Source organism: Salminus brasiliensis, chromosome 18 (assembly GCF_030463535.1).
Source record: "Salminus brasiliensis chromosome 18, fSalBra1.hap2, whole genome shotgun sequence".
NCBI lineage: Eukaryota > Metazoa > Chordata > Actinopteri > Characiformes > Bryconidae > Salminus > Salminus brasiliensis.
Genome location: NC_132895.1, coordinates 21,928,161 through 21,951,233, shown reverse-complemented (window position 1 = coordinate 21,951,233; position 23,073 = coordinate 21,928,161). Strand labels below are relative to the sequence as shown.

The window sequence follows — 23,073 nt, the reverse complement described above, 5'->3', positions numbered from 1 at the left end:
CCATGATTGTACAGTAATATCATTGTCAAGCAGCAACTAAAGTACACACTTTGTGATGGAAAATACTACGGAACTGAGGGAAAAACATTCCTCACCAGGAGAAGGGGGATACAAAGGCATAAGAGATGCTGTATAAAATTCAAGACTAACAGGAAAAACAGAACCTTTTCCTAGATTGTCCTGAGCTGGACTAGAACGTTCTCCTCTTGAATCACAACAGAACATCGGAACATTGTTTTGAGCAACACTCGAGTAGCAAGACCATGAAGACGGATAACACGCAGTGACCGAACCTCAGGTGGGACCACGGGGGATTTTATTTATTTATTTATTTTTAAATAAACCTCCACCGTTTCAGGTGGTAGCAGCTAATGTCAAGGTTAGATAATTTACTGTAGCCTTATTATTTATTATTATTATGTACAGTACAAGTAGATCACATTTATAAAGGAGAGGACTTATAAAGAAGGCACTTTTCTTACAGAAATGTTGGTGTGGTTCTGTTTTTTTTTTTGTTTTGTTTTGTTTTTTTTCGTCCTGAACATACTTGTTGCTAAAAACGTACTGTGCCGTTCTAAATGTGCTCACGGTCACTGTGTCCCACCCAAGACTCAGTCCACAGCTCTTAGGTCCATTGTCCTATTTCTGTGCCCAAACAAAGTTAGAGGTGCTCTACAAAACTACTGGAAATGTTTTAGCGTGCAAGTTCTAGAAGGAGCCTAGAACGAGGCATGAGGCACATTTCAACCGGAGTTGGGTTAATTCTGCTGGAATTGTTGATATGCATCCATATTAAAACAGGAGAAAACTTCAACTCTTTACACATGACAGTCAACTACTAGGCAGGAAATGTCAAGTACCAATTTGAGTAATACAAACAGGGGGTCTCCAATTGCATACCAAGGAGCCCTTTACTGATCAGTTCCTTGCTGTAGACCTCTGTCCATCCACCCCCCCCAAAAAAAAAAAAAAAAATCAGCCAAGTAATCTGAAATCTCATCGCTATTGTGCCAATTTTTTTTTATACCCATTCAGATTGCAAGCTACCAAACCCATATACACACACACACTATCCCTGTCACATGCAATGCATCCAACAAGGAGGCTGACGCACACCTCCTCCAACACATGTGCAGCCAGCCACCCCTTTTCCCGAACTGCCACTGATGCACACTGGCCATCTAATGTGCTGTGTGTACCGGTGTACCAGCGCCGGCCAGCATTGCACTGGTGTGATGTGGGGAGAAGGCGCCATCTACCCATTTTGAAGAGAGCACGGCTAGCTGCACTCTCTCTCTCTAAACCCTGGGTCCTGATGGCTAGTAATCAGGATGACCGGGATTTGAACCTCTGATCCTGTGGTCATAATGACAGCTGGAACACGTATTAAGAAATGCTCCAAATGAATCTGGAATAAAATCTTTTACACTGAATGACCCCCCCCCCCCTTCTCCGCTAAGATTTAGAGTTTTTTGCACAATAGCGTCAATATTCAGTTTCTGGATATGATTAGTTTATGGATTTAGGTATAAGGTATTGAATATTGAATCCAGAACAACTGATAATTTAGTGTTTAGTGGTTCTTCATTTTCAGCATTTCTAACTGTCTAAATTCATAGCTGGACAGCTCAACATTGATGTTTAAAAGGTGGCAGGGAAAACTGCTCCTAAGGCACTACTTAAGCTACTTAAGGCCTTTCAAAACCTACTCTTAATGTGTGTCGAGTTACTATGCACAATAAGAGAGCGAGGTATTTCAAAATGTTGCTGAAATGTTTGAAAGTGTTTTCAGTGCCTGTGGAGAGCTGCATTAAGGCACAGCTGTATTTGCAAGTACTTACTTACTGTAATTGTGTTGGACTCTTAAATAGGCCGACCAAAATCTTCAAAACAACAACAAACACACATTTCTTTGGTCTTGTTTTTTGAAATGATGGCTTAAAAAAATACCCAAAACTTTTTAGGATGGACAGCTTCATGAATACAATTTCAACCCCCCATACTGAGCCAACAGCAGCTTTCTATATTCAAACCAAACAATACTGATCCAGTCTCACAGCATTAGTTCCATTTGGCAGACAGTGACATGCAGTGAATGGACGTCGGTTCTTGCTCAGTGGCAAAAAGTTGGGATGACACTTTTTGCCCTGAGATATTAAACAGTGATCACTGACTAACTAATGATCATATCTGCTTTAAGGCATGTATGAATTTTTCCTGTAACCTTTGGTCAGAAGCTAAACGTCTATGATGTGTTTCTTGGACAACGGAGAAAGTGAAAACACTGTGAAATACACCTCGATCTCTCATACATAACACAGCTCTGGCTACAACCAGATAATGCAGTCATAGTAAAAATGACCAAAAAAAAAAAGAGACTGAAATGGACAGAACTTAGCAAAGCATGACACATTAAGACCTGTGGTGCTTTTCATGAGAGGCAGCTCAAATGGAATGAAGGACAATTGGTAGTGCTTTGTAAACCCCAAACCCATGAATTCTCTCACATCACACACACTTACACAAGCCAACCCAAAACCAGTTGGGTCATTTGACTTTTTGCAAACACAGCAATGCAAGATCCTGGACCACAGAGCATGATCCTGTTGATCCAGTAGACCTGTCTATGCACTGCCCACAAGAGTTCAAGCTTTACAGCACTTAATAGCAAATAGCCTTTTACAGGAGGAACTGTAATGCACAAGTCTGTAATGCAGTTTTATTAATAATGCAGTGCATTGTTAATATTTCATATCATGTCAAATATGGTTCCTGTTTGTGGAAGTAATGGTAGCACTGTAGAAGACCCTGCCTGTTAGCAACACAGACTGGCTCCAGAGAAGCATTTATAAAATAAGAATAAAAATCAAGTAGAAACAATAAACAAACATTGAGAGATCGCAGGTTTTACCAATCAGCCATAACATTAAAAATACCTGCCTAACAACGTGTAGGTCCCCCTAGTCCCCTAAGACATCACTAACAATTTTATTTCAGCAGTTTGTGCTGCAGCAGCTCCTCATCAATAAGGCATGACCCTGTCGCCAGTTCACCAGTTGTCCTTCGTTGGCATGCTTTTGGTAGGTGCTGACCACCATGTACCGAGAGCACCTCACAAGACCTGCCATTTTGGAGATGCTTTGACCCTGCCTTCTAGCCGTCCCAATTTAGCTCTTGTCAAAGTTGCCCAGATCTTTACACTCTGCTTTTAGCACATCAGCTTCAAGAACTGAACGTTCACTTGCGCGCTAATATGTATATCCCACCCCTTGACAGGTGTCACTGTAACAAAACATTCAATGTTCACGCCAGAGGTTTTAAATGTTATGGCTGATCAAGTGTGATTGGCCAATCTCTCTCTGGTTGGGTAAAAAAAAATGCTAGCCAGTAGGGGTTTCGGTCAGCTGAAGTACCATAATTGGAAGTGTTCTTCTCCAAGTGTGTTCAGCTTTCCAATCATGTTGCATTAGCGGCAGTTCGGAAAGAAGAGGAAGCGGTGGCTAGCTTTATGTGACTTGGCCTTTACGCTCCGAATACTGGTGGCATCAGGTGACTGGAGGGGTCCTAGCTACTGAGTGAAAATTGAAAATGACTAAACTGGGGAAGGATCACCCCCACTTGGAGATTTTTGACTTACTGACAAATTTAACATTAAATAAATAGTGTTAACTTATTTACCTAAAAATGGAGAAAAATGAGAAAGTACATTTTCATAATTTTGATATCTGAAATGCTTACATTTTCCTCTATGAACAATAACATTTTATACTGAAGTAACACAGCCTGTACATGCTGACCCTACTCTATTGACTAAACAGAAATGTGTTCGATAATTGAATTGAATTGAAATGTCATATGCCATTGTAGGAGTGTAGGTAAGATGTGCAGAATTTGAGCATTTTTGGCAAGAACTCGATTCGTGAGCTACAGTTCATAATGAAGCCAAATCCGTTTTCGGTCAGTGTTTGGCAAACCATATTAAAAAACAAACAAACAAAAAAAAGATAGAACGCATCTGTGGGCAAAGCATAGACAGGTCAGTTCTCTTCGACGTCCCCTTCCTCCACTCTCCAGAGTGCCATTTTTAGTTCACAAGCCCCTAAACATTCAGTTCTATCTTACATGTCTTACAGTATATAGATACAGTATTTACATGCAACAAGTTCCACTAGTTACCATACCATCTTATACTCAAGTGCCAAGATTGTAACATTGGTATATGTGCACTACACAAACAAATAATCTAGTAAATTAACATCAGAAGGTAAAATGAAAAACAGAAAAAAAAGGAAGAGGCAAAAAAAAGTAGTGCAATAAATGCAAAAATCGGTTGCCAATACATTTGGTCCTAAACTCTGGAGGAAGAAATCATCACCAGAGAATACTGTACAAAACGTTAGTTAATCATAGCTGGCACTGTATACTGAGGCTTTCATCTGTACAAGGTGTAAAATAGCACTACAACTGTAGTGCATTTCAACACACCATTAGTGTCCCCCAATAAAGACTTGATAGAAGAAATCCTTCACCTGTTGTACGTATTTGTGTGTGCGTGTGTGTGTGTGTGTGTGTGTGTGTGTGTGTGTGTAAAATATATATAATGCGTGTGCTTTACACAGTTCAGATGAGTATTTCCACCATCTCAATGTCCACGTCCTGCTGTGGCAGGGGCTGAGGCAGGGGTTGCTGAGGAGGAGACTGTACAGGGGCTCTTCTCTCTAGAGTGCTGCTGTGGAACACTGGAACATCTGCAGGGACAAAAGCCACCTTTAAACTCACTCAGCTCTTGAATATTGACTAAAATATTTGATGTGTCCAACTGTGCGCCCGCTGGGGAGTCTGCGTGATGCTACGTTAAAGATGTAAACCATGCGTTACCTGCGATGCGGTCAGGGATGTACACAGGACTCGGACTAGTGATGCGGTTGTTTGCTATGCTCTGCAGTGCGGGCGTGCTGGGTTTGCTGGTCTCCTGGCTCTTATCCGTCTGAGTGCAGCTGTCCCTGCTGCCTGTCTTAGAGTGGGCGGCGGCCGGCATGGGAGTGGAGGGCAGCACGGGAGATGGAGAGGAGGAGATGGACTCGGTCCTCAACGAGTCGCCCCGGAACTCCGGCCCGAGTAACACACCTGAAACCAGCAGCGGTGCTTTTAACAGTTTGTTTAAAGAACAACATTAAGGGTCGTCACTGAACACTACTTTATCATCTACAGTACTGTTTTAGAGGTTCTGACATCCAATACTTTATGGCATTATATATATATATATATATATATATATATATATATATATATATATATATATATATATATATATATATATATACATACACACACACACACACACACACACACACACACACATACATACATACAGGGACACCTAGCTTTTCAAAAATTTGGTTAAAAGTACTCAATGTTTATTAAATTACATTTTTAGTAGGAAGAAGTTTTGCCATATTTCAGAGCTGCAACGTTACTGGAGTATCAAAAAGCACAAGGTGTGCGATACTCCGGGACATGGCCAAGGTAAGGAAGGCTGAAAAATGACCACCTTTGAACAAGAAACATAAGATAAAATGTCAGGACTGGGCCAAGAAATATCTTAAGACTGATTTTTCTAAGGTTTTATGGACTGATGAAATGCAAGTGACTCTTGATGGGCCAGATGGATAGGCCAGAGGCTGGATCAGTAAAGGGAAGAGAGCTCCACTCCGACTCAGACGCCAGCAAGGTGGAGGTGGGGTACTGGTATGGGCTGGTATCATCAAAGATGAACTTGTGGGACCTTTTCGGGTTGAGGATGGAGTGAAGCTCAACTCCCAGACCTACTGCCAGTTTCTGGAAGACACCTTCTACAAGCAGTGGTACAGAAAGAAGTCTGTATCGTTCAAGAAAAACATGATTTTCATGCAGGACAATGCTCCATCACATGCATCCAAATACTCCACAGCGTGGCTGGCCAGTAAGGGTCTAAAAGAATGAATGATAAAAAAAATGATGACATGGCCCCCTTGTTCACCTGATCTGAACCCCATAGAGAACCTGTGGTCCCTCATAAAATGTGAGATCTACAGGGAGGGAAAACGGTACACCTCTCTGAACAGTGTCTGGGAGGCTGGGGTGTCTGCTGCACGCAAAGTTGATCGTAAACAGATCAAGCAACTGACAGAATCTATGGATGGAAGGTTTTTGAGTGTCATCGTAATGAAAGGTGGCTGTATTGGTCACTGATTTGTTTTTATTTTGTTTTTGAATGTCAAATGTTTATTTCTACATTTTGTGTTATTAGTTTACCTGGTGAAAATAAACAAGTGAGATGGGTATATATTTGTTTTTTTTATTAAGTTGCCTAATAATTCTGCACAGTAATGGTTACCTGCACAAACAGATATCCTCCTAAGATAGCCAAATCTAAAAAAACCCACTCCAACTTCCAAAAATATTAAGCTTTGATCTGAGTCTTTTGGGTTGATTGAGAACATAGTTGTTGTTCATTAATAAAAAGAATCCTCTCAAATACAACTTGCCTAATAATTCTGCACACACAGTAAAGGCGCTAGCATTACTGCTACTGAGTGCTGGGGTTAAGACCAGTTACCAACACAGCTTTGTCTGGTGCTAACTATGGTCGGCAGTTAACGCCCTGGCCAGTGAATGTTGTTTATGTTTAATGAGACTACCTTTTAAAGGTAAATATGTGTATAATAAAGAAATGAGGATTGATCAAATCAGTAATACTCTCCTGTCTGCTCATAGCAGGTGCCATAAAGTGATTTGCATTCACTGACATCATTACAAAAAAAAGACACTTCTACAAAGTCTAGAACTGGACTTTTTTTTTTTTTTTTTTTTTTTAAAGCTTGGTGCTGTTCTCAGGAGCGCCCTCTAGTGTAGTCATTCTCCTCTCAAGTTCAATAAAAGCTGTTGGTTTTGTACAGTCCAAATATTTAAAAAAAGGCTGAGGTCAGGACTTTGGTATGGCCTTTCCAAAAGCTTATTGCTGGCCTGCTTTTTCAATTCCACAACCACCTTTGGGTTCATTGTCCAGTTGGAACAACTGTCTAAGCGTAAACCGTTTAGCTGATGGTTTGAGGTTACACCTCCCAAAGTAATGATTTTGAAATCTGCAGTTGTTTAAAAATGGCTCCAAGAGATCTAAATCCACAGTCCTTCTCTGATCTGCACTGAGCTCCTTGGACTGTGTGTTGGTCTATCCAATACGTCCTGCCCTTTTTTGTACTGGCACAGTGAGGCTACCAGCTGTAGTCAGGTCATGATTACTACCAAGTCGAGAGGCCTTGACAACACTTTAATTGGACATTTCAGCACCAATGAATGAATAAATAAGTGCCTATAAGCATAGTTCCCATCTCTTTCTATTACAGATGTGTATTATACACTCATTCCACCAAATGTGCAAAGAAATGATTGAAAGCCCAATATTTCCATGACATTCAAGTCCATGCTGATTGTATGTAGACTTCTGACCACAGCTGCTGTCGCTGCTGTATGTACTCTGCAGGTCCTTTTTCTTAACCTTAACAACCAATGTTAGCTACTATGAAAATGTCAAGGTCTCCTAAAATGTTGAAGAAGCAGCGTCTCTCTTTCCCCATCTGTCTAAATTTCACTAGAAATGTTCCTCAAATCACGTTCCTCAACAACTTCAGAGGACGCACTTACCCAGACTGCCCTTCCAGCTGCGATCTTCTCTGCGCTCCTCTGTGATTGGGCTGCTGCCACTCAGGCCAAGGGAATGCGAGAGCAGGCCAGAGCCACTGGAGCCACCTGTGCCCATGGCAATAGACATGAGGGATTTGGAAGGGCGCATGGTGGACGGCCCATCGACCTTGCTGCCAGGCTCCTTCCGCGAGCGCTGGTGCAGAACCTTGATCATGGCGTCCTTCTCAATGATCTGCGCGTGCAGGTTCTTGATGCGGCTCTCCATGTCCAGGCAGCGGCGGTTGGCCATCAGGATCTCTTCCTCCTCCTTCTGGATGCGTGCCTCTACCGAGGTGTCGTAGCTGCTGCTGGGCGAGTGGCTGATGATGGCTGCTGAAGTGTCCCTGCCGGAGCAAAGGGGTAAAAGCTGCAGGTGAAGAATTGTACCTAAGCTCAGCATTTAAGACAATTTATCTCGGCAATAAGACATTTCTTCTTAAAGCATCGGAACAAGACCTCCAAATCATTATGGCCGAACCACTGGGTCAGTGTCACATCACCTCATGACATACAGGACTCAACTGCTGTGTGGTCGTGTTACCTCTGTGTTGCGACGGAGGCAGCCGCATCCAGAGCAAACTGTCTCATGACGCTCTCCTCCAGGTACTTCTGCTCCCATTTGGTCATGTCAGCCTCCAGAGCCAGAATCCTCTCCTCCTTCTCCCGCAGGTGCTCCATCAGAGCTGTGGTGCTGTACTCGGGGCCCACTGGGTTTTGCGGACCCCCCTGCCTCTGTGGAGTCCAGAGAGAGAGAGAGAGAGAGAGGAATGCTTCAGAAGTGCGAGTAAAGCACTATGGCAGCTGGAGTAGCTCAGCCATTAGCATGAGGTTCATTTGGCCTCTCCGGGTTCGGAGACATTGCAGATTCATACTGGACTAAAAGCTCGTCTGAAACTACGTAATCACCAAAACCGGTTTGTAGGGCTCAAGGATCTTAAGGACCTGTTCCTCAGAAATGTTCCTAGTCCTAAAGAAAAAACAATGGCCGTGTCACATTGCAGTACATTTATCAGATACTGTACAGCTTCACACACTGCACTGGCTTGTTGGAACAAATGTCTGGAACGAATGTTGCATATCAAATGTTTCTATTTAACACAGAGCTCATCCATCTCAGTTGCTTGAATAAAAGCAATGCCATGTTTCCAGGCTTGCAGCTTTTCTCCCTAATGGAGAGCACAGCTGTTTGCTCTTCCTCTTCAATCTCTCTGTCTTAGACACACACATACACACACACAGAGGGTGAGCTGCAACCTTTACCCCAGATTATGGGTCACGTTAAAAAACACAGGTGGACGTTTGTATTGGACTCAGAGGAAGAGTGGAGTGGAACAGGGGAAATGAAACATCTCCAGCTCCTGCTGACTGCAGCTGAGCCTTTGCCATGCCTGCTGAACGGTTTAACACAGGGAAGGGGGAGGGGTGGGGTTATACCCACATTCTGTTCCACCAGAGGTTATGGAAGCCATGACCGCACTAGAGATAATGATCAATAAACGAACGATTGTTTAGCCCCAGAGGATTGTAGAGCATTGAACATATACTGTATATACACTGTATATATATATAATTTGTGAGGATGTTTTGATCTAAGAAATAAGGCAATGTTAAATTGTGCTGTGTGGTGCTTTAACTGCCTCCTTGCGGGCCTCCAGTTCTGAGATATTCGTGTCTTGCAACACAGGTTCACAGTTTAAGGTCTATGCACATATTGTGTTTGGTGAGATATTTAGGCAGGGGACCGTGTGTGCTACTGGAAAAGCTTCAGATGTTCCACCATCTCTGCTCCCAGGGCGCCGTAGCAATGGCTGCCCACCATTTCGAGCATGTGTGCACACTGTCATTGTGTGTGTTTGATCTCTGGCGTGTATGTGTGTGTATTTCTTGGCACACATCTTAAAGCTAGCTCAAGACAGAGTGCGGATTCTTAGTTATGAGTTATGCAGGTTTTGTGTGTGTGTGTGTGTGTGTGTGTGTTTATTTTTCACCTGTTGCATCCTGAGTGACTCCAACTCTCTCTCCAGTCGTGTGCGCAGCCGGTGCTCTAACTGCTCTCTCTTCTCACATGCAGCCTGCAGCTGAGCCAGAGCCTGTTGCATCCGCTCCACCTTCTCTACGTAGACCTGCTTCTTCTTCAGCTACACACACACACACACACACACAAAGAGAGCACACAGGTAAGACCCACCACTCCTTCCTCAACTCCTTCCCCACCTTACAATAACCCCCTTGTGTCCTTCAGACCCCTCCCCCTCAAAAAAGCTCCTTTCAAATCCAGCAGAAGCTATAATTGTAGCCCAAATGAATGGTCCGATTTAGCTCAGGGGGCAAAGCAACACAGAAAAAGGAGAGAAAGAGGACAAGTATGCAGCTCCTGTTTAGACAGGGCTGGCCTGGCCTGGTTGGTGTGTGGGTGGGTGGGTTTGGTGTGTGTGGGGTGGGGGGGGGGGAGGGAAAGGGGGGGGGGTTAAGAATTCAGCCATCTTCAAGTCCTTTCATGGCAGACAACTCAAGAGGCTTTGTTTGGGGAACAAGCGGCCGTTTGTGACCGGGCCCGGAGGAAAGTGGAACAGGCCGGTGCATTTTGGGACGCCTTTAGCACAGCGGCCAATAGGCCATCTGGGGCTCAAACGGTGGAGGCCAGCCACGCAACCCAACTGTTCCAAATACACTCACAGACCTCAAGCTCATGAGAGTCAACACTGCTCTAGTGGAAGGTTTTCTCTTTCCTTCTGACTCTCTGTCCGCCTCTCTTGCTCTCTCTCTCTCTCTCTCTCTCTCTCTCTCTCTCGTTATCTGCTCTAGCTGTGGCTGTTTGGCAGTTTGGCTTTCGGCTGGATTTTCGGAGCTTGTTTGGATTCGCAGAGGGTCGTGGCCAGCCGCTCACTCGAGCTTGAAGATTTTAACTGTGGCTCGGAGAAGTTGACGGGAAAAACTTCAAAGTCATCGTTGGCGGGGAGGGTTGAGCCAAGGTTCTGTTGTGGTCAGTTTCAGGGCGGAGGGGTTACCGCTGACTTTGTGTAAATGTCAATTTAATGAAGCTTTCAACAGAGCATCAAAGCACCAGCGATCTGCTTTATTAAATGGCGTGAACAGAAAAACGGCGCTGCTTATACTCTCAATAGCTGTCCAATTCATTAGAAACATCTCACAGGATCCAAAGAGTAAAACGTTCAGTTTCTGATCATCCAAAAACTGTGAAGAAGTAAACTGAAATATTAGAAGGCCTCTCTCAGTACAAGTCATGGAAAAGGTACAAAAAAACTTCTCTTTTGCATGCTCTTATGACTCAGCAAAGTATTAGGCGCACACACACACACACACACACACACACACACACACACACACACACACACACACACACACACACACAGCAATGAAGCAAAACCCTAAATTCCTCAGAGCTCCTCTGAGATCCTTCTCAGCTTTAAACTGAACCAGATATTACAGCCTTTGGCTAGAGGGTGAAAAGTGTCCACAAGGGGGCCCATACACACACACACATACACACACACACACACATACACACACACACACACACACACACACACACACACACACACACACACACACACACACACACACACACACACACACACACACACACATTCTGACAGAGACCTTGGAGGCACTCAGCAATAATTGGTCCCAGATTTAACTGAAAGCATACCACTTAGTACCCTCACGCGCTGTAGAAATATGCTGAGGGGGCCACAGTCGAAAAGCAGTGAGCTCACCTCCTCCTCTAGTTTGACCACTTTAGCCTGAGCGTTGTTCAGCGCCTGGTCGCGGATCTCGATGTGCCTGCGCTGGTCCTCGTTGGTGGAGCGCAACGCGTTCAGCTCCATCTCAAGTTTCTCCTTTTCCCGCTGAGTCTCTTTGTCTGTGAAGAGACCCAACGGTGACATGACAATCAGCTCAGTTTGGGAGGCTTTTCCAGCCTTTTTTGAAAGCACTTTAAGAAGCTGACAGTACCGTCCGTTAAAATGTACCATCCTGATGATCCAGCAACCACTAGCCAGCAGTGTGCATGATAATATATATTCTCTCACTCAGGAAAAAAGCTTGTATCTCCAAAATGTTGAATGTTGAATTATTAGTCTATTCTAACTAGCTAAGGTTTTTCTTGGGTAAATAGCAAAGCACTTTGTAAGTCGCTCTGGAAAAGAGCGTCTGCTAAATGCCATAAATGTAAATGTAAATGTAAAATGTCAGCTTCACAGGAGAAGGACAAAGCTTCTTAACTTTCAATAGAAGTCAATGTAAAAACATTTCATTTCAAGTCATTTTGGAGCATTTTTATTGGACCATGCATAATCAGCTTTTGATGCAACATAAAGAACAACTGCCAGATTCACATTATGATAAAAGTGACTATTTTCCAGTATCCAGGATCTTTGTAGAGATGTGCATGGTTTGTTACTATTCATTAGGTCCATTGTTATGGTTTAACCTAAAATGGTTTACTGGATTAGTTGTCTAAATGACCAGTACATCAGCTGATAACCAATAGAATGAAAATTGACAGTCCTACACAACAGCGTCCAGGAACGGTACAGCAATGTGGTCACTGAGTGTTTTTTCTCCTCCGAGACGGTTTTCAAAAATGTCTAGTAGGTGGACTCACTCTGGGCCAGAAGCTGCGAGATGGTTTTGCGGTTGTCCTCTGTGCCCTCACACTCTTTGGCTGCTAGCTGCTTGTTGGCGGTCTCCATTCGTTCTGCGATTGGAAGAGAGACAATATTAGCCATGAAAAATCACCTTATGGTGAACTCTTTCAAAAACACTAAACAATCATGCATTATAACATTACTACAAATGCCAATATATACTAACTGTATGAAACCAGAAAACTTGATTGGCTTCTGTAGCTTCTGTGTGGAAACTAATGTGTGTGGAATCTCAAGCAGAGCTTGTTTAGCAATGGGGAAAAGCTGTGGGCACAATGAAAAATTCTGAAATCAAGTATTACTGTATCAATCAGAATTGTATTATATACACACCAAATGGACAAAAGTATCTTTTCTTTTAGAAATAAAGGGTATTAAAGACAAAGAGCTCCCTGGTCCTGCTTTTGTTGGAGTAACTGTCTCTACTGTCCAGGGAAAGCTTTCTACTAGATTTTGAGGCATTGCTGTGAGCATGTGATTGCACTCAGCAACAAGAGCGTTAGTGAGGTCAGGATGTTGGATGATCACTACCTCACCTCATCCCAATAGTATTAAATAGACTGAATAGCACTACCATTCAAGAGAGCACAGTTCCACTGCTCCACAGGTCAAAGCTGGGGGGCTTTAAGCCCCTCTAGCCCACGCCTGGCATTAGGCATGGTACCAAAAGGTTCATGTTTATCAGCTCTAGATATTCCAATATTCTATTGGAAAGACTTCTTTAAAAGAGACTAGACATGCGGTGTGTATGCACATTTGAGCATCTGTATCAAACTTAGGTGCAGCCTAAAATAGCTGAATGCATTCATGTAAAAGGGGTGTCCACAAATCTTTGGACATAGTGTACTTTATTCAGGTAGACTATACCCACATATTTGAATCCCATTGAATCCCAGGACTGCACCTCTCTCTCTTTAACGTTCCCTTTCCTTTACAAACATTCCAGAGCTTTCTCTAGACCCCTTCTCACACATAAAACGCCACTGGGGCCGGTTGCTCAGCAAATTGGAAAAACATAAATACAACAATAACTTTACATGAGCCCGATTCCCACAGAGGAGACCAAGTCATAATTCAGTAAGTGTTACGTGAAATAGAAGGAGGAAAAAAAAAAAAGATGGCCTCAACAAGAGAGCCATTATACCGAGGGGGCTGCTGATGCTGTTTTTTTTTTTGTTGTTTCGCAATAGCAAAACTTTCATCAAGGAAGCAGGCCAAACGTTAAAACAATATTTCCCCTGTGTTAAGTCAACTAGGCTCTATGACGAGTATTCCAGAACCAAGTGCCTTGCTCTTTAACATCCAGGTTCCATAATATGCAATGGAAATTTCAAACTGGAGTTTTGGGGAGAAGAAAAAAAAAAAGAAAGATGTGGGGGGCTCTTTTTCCTTGTGCGCTGGCCAGAAAGAACGAGAAACATGGAGAGGCAGAATGGATGAAGAGAGAGAGAGAGAGAGAGAGAGAGAGGGGGGGGGGGGGGGGGGGGTGCTCTGTGATTTTGCTGTAAAACTCTCGGGGCTCCCTGTGGACTGGAGTCTGGGCTCACTGCCATAAATCAGGGATTTCTCTGTTCTCTGCTGCTCCAAAGAACAACTATGAGGCAGAATGGCAGAGGTGGCCACACTCAGCCTGGTTTAGCCTGTTCACAAGCCCTGAGCTCGCAAACAGAGGAGCTTTTGCTTTGGCTTAAGTGCTTAAAAAACTTTTTTTTTCCCCAAGAAAAAAAGGAACTGAAGTGAAAATATTTGACTAGGTTGAAATGGTTGCTTTTGACAAAAACACAAATATATATATATATATATATATATATATATATATATATATACCTTTGAGAAAAATAATGTAGTCCAGGCCAAATTCCACTACATTAGGTACTTCCCATATAGAGGTTTACCAAGCTTCAGGGTTATGAAGTCCCCAGACGCATTTCACAACCCTTATCGGCTTGGTTATTCGGCTATGAATCCTAAAAGGCATCATTCAGAAACTACTATGAAAATAATAATATGCAAGTTTTACAGTTATGGCACACAGCGTAGCTCTCCAAGCTGCCTTGTGAGACCACAACCCCCTCATGCCCTGTCAAACTCAGGCTCTAAATCTACAGCTGGATGAGATGTCTTCTATACCATCATGTTGACCAACCGCGATAACACTTTTCCATTTTCTCAATGTATACACATACAGTGAGTCTGACTCATGGCATCCAGGACCAGGACAGTGAACTGCTATGTATAACATTCACTGTGTGCTGCAGATTATTTAAAAAAGAAGGCCTGGCTAATACACACTTACTTCACAAGGCTATGTAAAGTTCCTTTGTAATTCTAAAACCGAAATCCCTCCTGTATCTCACCTCTCAAGTCCCTGTTGAAGTCGTGCAGCCTGCGCACCTCCAGTTCCAGCTTGTTCCTCATGGTCTTCTCCAAGGCCTCCCTCTTAGAGGACGATTTCGCCAGGTTCTCGTAGGCCTCAGACACCAGCTGGATCTCAGACTCCAACTACAGAGAAGAGGATGTTAGTAACTGTACACAATAAAGCCTGCAAACTTAATTCATTTAACCCTTTAGCAAGCACGGTCCTGCCAGTGGGATTTGCTGTATGGTCCCACCGGTGGGATTGGAATGTTTGGCATAGAGCGTTCAGCTTCGAACGGGACGCTACAGTCAGATTTAGTCCACGTAGTTCTTCTCTGACACATGCAAAGTCAGCCAGCGCCTCTTTTTCCAAACTGCTGCCGATGCAACGTCACCGGGCAACCAACGCATTGTGTACCCAGCTCTGATGCATCAGCCAGCAGACGCCAGTGCCGGCCAGCATTGCACTGAAGGGATGTGGGGAGAAAGCACCATCTCCACCCTAGAGAGAGCAAAACCCACTGTGCTCTCTCGGGCCCTGGCTAGCAGCATGGCCAGAATTCGAACTAGTGATTTTTTGGTTATATTGACGGCACCTTATTCCACTGGACCACTTAGGCCCCAGACCCCCTTGTTCTAACCTGACCCAGGACACAGTGTGTCCCTAAAACACTGCCAAAACACACACACACACACATCTGCAATCAGTAGAAATATGCATCAATTAGCCAGTCATAACGGCCACATGCTTGCTCGTCTAGGCTCCATGTGCTTGTTTAAGCTCCATGCTACAAATACATTCCTTTGACGTATTTTCCTCGTTATACACTAAAGCAGTATAGAAATGTTCTCATTTATCAGCTGTGACTGTTTAATTAACCATGTTGTCACATATAACCTCAGTACCATTCAGAATTCAGAACGTGGTGATTTATGTCACCGTAAACAAACAGCGCTGCACCAACGAGGCTGGAGTTAATCACCAACTACTAACTGAAATTTTCCGTTCCTCCTTAAATGGTGCAGGAGCTATGCGCACAAGTATGCAAGCGTGGTGCTATTTTAAGGTGGAATTTTAGCTTCATGCTGCAAGATAAGCGCACGGCAAACTTGGTGGTGTTTAGAGCTTTAAAATGTTGTTTTTTTTTTTAACATTTTATCAGTCAAGTTAATACATCAGTTAAAGTCATGAAGTGTCACCACTTTATTAAAATGTCCCACAAATGGCTATTTTATTATTATTAATAATAATAATAAAATAATAATTATAATAATAATAACAATAATAATAATAACAATAATAATAATACAAGAAGAATAATCTGATCTGCATAGTTACTGCCTGGTGATTCCCCACACTGTTCTTCCAATGACGTACAGCAGAGTTGCTGAGTAACGCTCAAACTCCAGAACTCCCCACTGCGCTCGTGCCAAAAGCACTCGGTGAGTTCACGGCCAGCCAGAACTCCCTTCCGAAAGGGTTAACCATCTGATGCAGCAGTTACCATCAGCACTGACAAAATGTAAGACTATGTTAATGATGTCTTAATTATTTGGTAGCTCAGAAACATAAGCAGAGAAATTATGTTGGAAACGTGGATTCTAAAACCTCCAATTAATACCACGTCTGTGCTTGTAGGTAAACGAGGAGACATTGTATTTTGATTTGAATAGATAAAAAAAAATTGTTGTGCATGCTGTCTTGCAGACTTGTGGAACAAAAAGCATGCTTTCCATTTTAGTTTTCAGGTTTTTGGCTTTTTATGACTCTGAAAATGCAAACAGTCTATTTACTACATGTCCGTGTAACTGATTGTGCAGTTCAGGGAGTAAACTTAGAGCTTAGAGGTATCTTTTGGATCCTAGCTTTTAGAAACTAGCTATGGTATTGTAAACAGTGAAGCGCTTCTGTAAGACGCTCTGGATAAGTGCTAAATGCCTTTAATGTAAATGTACATTTATAAAAAAGTAGAGTTATAAAAAAGTAAAAAAAAAAAAAAAGACCACATCTGATTGAAATGCACATTTGTTTCACCGCTGTATCCCTCTGCTGACTACTGGTTGCTAAGACACAAGCAATAAAACATAATAATAATAAAAAAAACATGGCACAGGAAACCACAAAATATTAAAAACATATTTGACACTTCTTTGCTCTGCTCCCCAGTTTTTACTCCCACGTGAGCATGTGACGTCATCAAGGATAACACGACAGCTGTTCTGTTACTAGGCAGCCAAAACACACACTGGACACCCTACACTCCAACGTTTCCTACCTTCTGCAGTTTGGACACCTTCTCTCCGCACACCTCCATCTCCTGCTTGAGGTGCCGGTTTTCCTCTGTAAGCATATCCACCATCTGCTGGGCACGGGCCAGCAAGGCATAGGGGTCGCCCTGGATGGAGTGTGGGTGAGGGTAGTGCTGTCCAGGGCCCTGCTGCTGCTGTTGTTGCTGCTGCTGCTGCTGGGGCCCTTGTGGGTGAAACTGATGCTGGTGCATGTGGAGGCCCCTGGGAGCGGAGCCGTAGGGGTCGTGTGGGAAGCCGTGGCCACGCTGGTGGGGTGGGAGGTGACCTGGCCCGTACGGATCTCCCTGGTGTGAACCTGGTCCTTGCGGGCTACGCGGCCCCATGGTGAAAAGTGGCTCCCCTTGGTGGACCATGGGCGGCAGAGGATGGGAGGAGGCCAAGAGGCTGCTGAGGGTGGAGGACTGGGCGCGGGACAGCGAGCCCACTGAGGTGACAGAGGAGGTGGGGCTGTGGTGATGGACGGGCCTCTGAGAGTGGACTGAACTTTCCTTACTGGAGCTGAGGGCAGAACAGCCAAACACAAATAGGCTTATTCTTTACTGCTAATGTTAGGGGTATATGATAAGCAATACATGTGTGTAATTACATTATTATCCATTATATCTACATGATCTACATGACACACAGTTAGACAGTAAAGCATATTAGATCTCTTTTCCCTTACCCTGAATGTACTCAATCAGTTTGCATCTTCAGTTTTGCACTAGAGCTACAATCTAATACAGACTTATACCCACCATTTAGTATTTCCAAAAAAACAAACCGTGTCGAGTTCTTAAGAAACCTTTACCAGCCTGTTTATGTGGTTTCTGAGACTGATGAGTTTGGCATTTAGTTCATACAATGTAACTAATTGACGATAAGTCAAGAACATTAGGCTCATAGCCTCAGTGCAAAAGTAAAGAAGCCAGCTTTGCGCACTGTAGTCTTACTGACTACATTACATTTGATTTGAAATACTATGAAGTGATGTGTGGTCCCATATACAGGACCCTGCGACTCCTGCCACACATGGCAGTCTCGTTTAAATAAATTAAAATAAATAAACATATAAAAAAAAGACTGTCAACATTCCTGTTTCTATGGAACATAATAGGAAAACAGTCGTGCTGTAACTTGTAGTGGTTGATTACTAAAATTCGGACCGCATTCTTCTGCAGTGTGACACACTGGCTCTACGGTTATTGAATTGAAGGAAAACAGGCAAAACTGGCTCTTCCTAAAACGCCTGACAACATGTTCTAGCATTTCAGGGAAAGGCCATTCAAAGGGGAATTCAACCTTTCCCAACTTCTCAGCCCTATGAAACATCTGGGAACTGGACACATGAATTAATATTTACATACACTATTTACATCTGGTCCCTAACTGCTCACTTTAATGTTGTATTGTCATATTGTTTCTGACTCATATGTGAAAAGTATATGGTGGCGTATGCATGATCTGACGTACAGGATTGGGAAACAGTGGTCTGAAACATGACTCAACAAATCATTCAGGAAGTGGAATGGCTTTAAAGAAATCCCTTTTTAAGAGTTTCAGTGCTGGAAACGTGAACCCCACCAAGATATGAAAATGCACTTCGAATTTAAATGTCACTCTGGGTTACTCTCTAATCTCACGCAGTTCGTCTAAACGTTCACTTAGCAGAGCTTCATATTTAGCCCAAGAATGAAAGAGTCAAATTACAGCTCTTACCCAGGTATTTCAACTGAGCTCTTTGTGTTTCTCTGGTTTGTTTCGCTACTAAATCATGATAAAATTTGCAAAACATTTGCACATAAATAAAATTTGTAATTGTGCTGGTGTAACAGTTTGTATGGGTGCATCCACTTGCCACCTCCAAAACCTATGCAAAGCATGTTCTTTCATATCTGCTGTTGCAGGGTAGGAGAAGCTTTACAAAATTCGGATAAGAAAGTTCACCACTTGCGCTCACCGGAAGGATCCATACTCGGGGGGTGGTTGGTATCGGACGTGAGGCACCTCGGCTCTGCCCTGCTGGCCTGAAGAACGATGATCCGGGAAGTAGTGCGCCGTCTCCTGGTGCTGCGGCTGGTGGTGGTGCTGCTGTTGCTGGTGCTGCTGTTGTTGTTTGGGTGGTGACGGAATGCCCTTGAAGGGATAGTCTGGTGGAGGGCCCCTGAGACCTGCTGGTTTATAGTAGTCTCCTGGGGGCCCAGGCGGGGGAAGCTGAGGGGAAAGAGGGGCGCTGGTGACTGGAGCATGGGCTTTAACGCCACTAGTGGCCAACGAGAGCTGCATGAGCCTTTCGCTGAGCGAGCGCACGTGGCCCTGCTTCAGGTCCTTAAGCCCGTCATCCTGGTGCACCTTGCCTGCACTAATCCGCTGCACCGCGGGCCGGCCCTCCGGGGGCCGCACCTTGGGGTTGGAAACGCCGGTCACGTAGAAGGCGGCGCCAAGCTGTGGCTGCTGCGGCTGTGGAGGCTGGTGGCCACGGAAATACTGCGACTGCACCTTAGCCTCCTCGTAGGACGGTAGATCCTCGGGGTTTGGCCCTTGGCCGGTGATGCAGCCTCCACCGGACGTCCCGCCGCTTCCTCCTCCTGCGCGGGGGTTGAGCTGCTTCTCCATGCCGCTGTCCGCCTGCAGCTCCTGGCCCTGCGGCTCTTGCCGTGCAATGTGGGAGACCATGGAGTGCTCGTCCCCTGGGCCACCTGGACCCGGGTATCCGCTCAAAGGACCTTGCTGCTGCTGCTGCTGTTGTTGTTGCTGCTGTTGCTGCTGCTGCAAGGCGTGGTAGTTACGGCTTTCGCCATAGCGCATCTGTTCCTGCAGAAGGCGCTGCAGGACGGTGTGACCTCCTCCGCCACCGCCGCCGCCGCTGGCTGAGGTCTCTTCGGAAACGGAGGCTGCCGCTGCCGCCCTCATCTCCGACTCGCGTGGGCCGCCCACCTCATGGAAGGAGGAGCTTCGCCCCCGGTCCGTGCTCCCTGCAAACGGCGTTGAGAGCAAAAATATTCAACGGACGAACCAGGTGGCGATAAAAAGGTTCAATAACGGGATGGCAGCATAATGACAGTTCATGTTACGTGTGGCCAACAATGATTGGAAATGGAAATGCAATGAATGAAATCAAAAGGTTTGCCTTAATCCTGTGCTCTGAACATATTGCCCCAACAATAAGTTCAGACCCCAACTGCCCCAAAGTCTTAACGCATTGATCAGCTGGGTGAGATCACAGTTTTAGTTAACATGCATTCAGAGGCTAACAGAAGACACTCTTCTTCATGGCCAGAATTAATTCATGCAGTTTCGGCTTTGTAAATGAACTGTGATTGTAACTGTAACTGTAACTGTAATCTGATTTGACTGTTTAGATCCTGATTATGAACGTGATTACACCCAGAGTCAAGGCACTGAGGTCCACCCAGCAGGCCCTTTAACCACCAAAATAACTCTTTATTCTGTAAAGCATGCAGTGCAGGTAGCTGATCATCACTATTATGTCCAAAACCAAAGCTCTAAACTGGCCTAACCTTTAATTAGTGAGCTCAGGACATCCAAGACATATTTACACATTGCATATTGCGATTCAAGTTATAGTGAAGTGTTAAAGCATACAAAGTCATTAGGAGGAAACCATTCTATCTGACTTCATGTTGCCATAGCAATTGATTTTTTATTTATTTATTTATTTTTTATATACAGCTCCCGTTCCTATATGAACAAAGCCGGAAATCATAGTTAATGAATAAAAAATTACTAATTTAAGCCATTTAGCAGACGCTCTTATCCAAAGCGACATCCAGAAGTTCTTAGTCTTCCATTACACGTGTACTTCTTGCTCTAGATAGAATGGTTTCGTTTATTGGCCTTGCATGCAGTTTGCAGTCTAGCGGTTAATGAACCATCTACAAAGTAGAGAAGGGGAACTTATTACATCTATTGCTTTCTGATATTCTCCGCATTCTCAAGGAGGATGAGGCTTTTTTCCGAAACATCTGTGGTAAATAAATAAATGTACAGCAAGTCAGGAATGGGGGCCATCGGTGTACTGCTGTTTTCCAAGAAGACAGGGAGACAGAGGGAGGGAGACAAGAAGAAAAATGCATTTCACAATGGCATGCTTTGCCTCCGCCCCCACCCGCCCACCCGCCCACCCTCCAAAAAAACAAAACCAAAACAAAACATACTGTAACTTCCACTTCCTGTTGCTCTTCCCACAACTCTTCACTCCCCCTCACTGCCTCCCCCTCCTCAGAACCAACTACAGAGATGGCAACAGACAACAGATGATGACAATGAAAAAGGTTAAAAGGTTAAAACAGATGGAAACATTGTTGGCAATCTGCAATGGATACATGGTCATAGTAAAGAGAGTGAGAATGTGATGAGCAACAAAAACAGCAACAAACAAGTACCAACTGTTTCTGATAAAAAGGCAAAAATCACAGTAACTGCACTGTAATACAAGAGAAAGGTTAGCATGTTCGTTAGTTACACTTGCATAACAAGGCATAACCAGGTTTGCTTTGTTACGTGTATTACAATGTGGTTACTGGTTAAAATTTCAGACTTCATATGTTATTATATATTAGTTACTGACAAACCAACCTATTCACATTCATATTTAATGATGTAGCTTTTTAATTCACTAAATGATGTATGATCACGACTACAGTTTATTCTATGGTGGCTATACATTACTATTAATATTATTAATAGCCATTACTAGTTGTCGCCGTATCGCAAAAACCTTGCATCCCCATTTCTGACAACCTTTGAATCTGCCAGCTGTTGTTGGCATTGTGTCGAATGTTCATGATGAACGGACCAATAGAAAAGCTCCAAAATGACTTGGAATAAACCTTTTATATAGACTTCCAGTAAAAGGTGAGCAGTTTTTTTCCTTTTCTGGTAAAGCTGGCATTTTGGAGATACAAAGTTTTTCATGTTAAAGCGATGATATGCTCTTTGTACTGCTGGCTAGCTCATAGAAGAATTACTATTATTTCCCCTTATATATTCCATTACATCTCCAATAAGTGTTATTTCTACTAGTTTTTAAATGACTGGTATCTGTAGTCAGTCCATACACAAGGTATCAGTATCAGTATTGGTATCGTTAAAGGAAAACAATGGTATTGAGCCACCTCTATTTAATTTAATAAGAACAACCTTCACACCCTGTTCAATATAAATGTGAAATCCTAGAGGACAAAACAGAATTTAAAGGAAATGATTATTAGTATCATTAGGACATTCTTTAACGCCTAGAATATGCATGTGGTAAACAACACTCATTTAAAATAGTTGAATTAGGAGACTTATAGGAGACGGATATGCTGGGACCTCGTTTACTGCTGTCCCACTACTTGTCCAGTCCTCCCAGCCCGAAGTGCGTCCAATCCAGCGTCCCTGACCAAGTCACCTACCTGTGTAGCTGCTGAAGTTGGAGTCTTGGCTCACTGGTGGCTGCTCATGGTGCTGGCACTGGCCTGGCTCGCTCTCCAGAAGCTCTTCGAGGCGCTCCAAAATGCACAGGCGGTCCGCAAGCTCTCGAACGCCCAGCCACTCTACAACAGGAAGGCACTCTCACCAGCTAGAACAATGGGGGTGGGAACCACAGACAACTAGAGGGGCTTTTTCGAGAATATTGGAACGGGTGGGGGGTCAGGAATGTGGACTACAGGGGACTAGGAGTATGTACATTTCCTGGCTGTGACAGAAGCGCAAAAAGAGAATGCCCTTGTTTTTTCCCCCCCTTCACGGTCATGAGAGACCCCTGCAGCTGTGTGGTCGGGGCCACGGCGGGACATCACCCTCAACATCTGAACTCAGGCCAGTAAGAGAAGTTACGAGTCATCGTGGGTTAAGACTGGAGCGTGACTAAGCAAGACTGGTTCCAGATCAGTCGGTATGAAGAGAGAGAGAGCAAGAGAGAGAGAGAGAGAGAGAGAGAGAGACAAAAAGCAAGCCGGTGGGAGAAAGGGCTAAATTCAAACACAGGATGTGAGGATGTGCATAGTTTTAAAAGGGGGATTACTCA

General features: G+C 43.9%; 1 protein-coding gene across 3 annotated transcripts in view; it reads right to left on the bottom strand.

Moving 5' to 3' along the window:
* Window positions 1-1,903: 1,903 nt before the first annotated feature.
* amot (angiomotin) overlaps window positions 1,904-23,073 on the bottom strand; it is a 34,420-nt gene continuing 13,250 nt past the window's right edge. Inside the window, exons 1-13 of one of the 3 annotated variants that reach the window (XM_072662568.1) lie at window positions 22,460-22,600; window positions 21,218-21,291; window positions 20,965-21,025; window positions 19,000-20,014; window positions 17,027-17,558; window positions 14,750-14,894; window positions 12,350-12,442; window positions 11,460-11,605; window positions 9,711-9,860; window positions 8,264-8,454; window positions 7,684-8,066; window positions 4,879-5,127; window positions 1,904-4,748 (exon numbers count right to left, since the gene is read on the bottom strand). In XM_072662568.1, the coding sequence (XP_072518669.1) occupies window positions 4,621-4,748; window positions 4,879-5,127; window positions 7,684-8,066; window positions 8,264-8,454; window positions 9,711-9,860; window positions 11,460-11,605; window positions 12,350-12,442; window positions 14,750-14,894; window positions 17,027-17,558; window positions 19,000-20,014; window positions 20,965-21,025 (3,093 nt within the window). In that variant the 5' untranslated portion in view covers window positions 21,218-21,291; window positions 22,460-22,600 and the 3' untranslated portion in view covers window positions 1,904-4,620. Of the gene's footprint in view, window positions 4,749-4,878; window positions 5,128-7,683; window positions 8,067-8,263; window positions 8,455-9,710; window positions 9,861-11,459; window positions 11,606-12,349; window positions 12,443-14,749; window positions 14,895-17,026; window positions 17,559-18,999; window positions 20,015-20,964; window positions 21,026-21,217; window positions 21,292-22,459; window positions 22,601-23,073 lie in introns of those variants that run through there. The other 2 variants (XM_072662566.1, XM_072662567.1) reach the window with 2 other exon arrangements.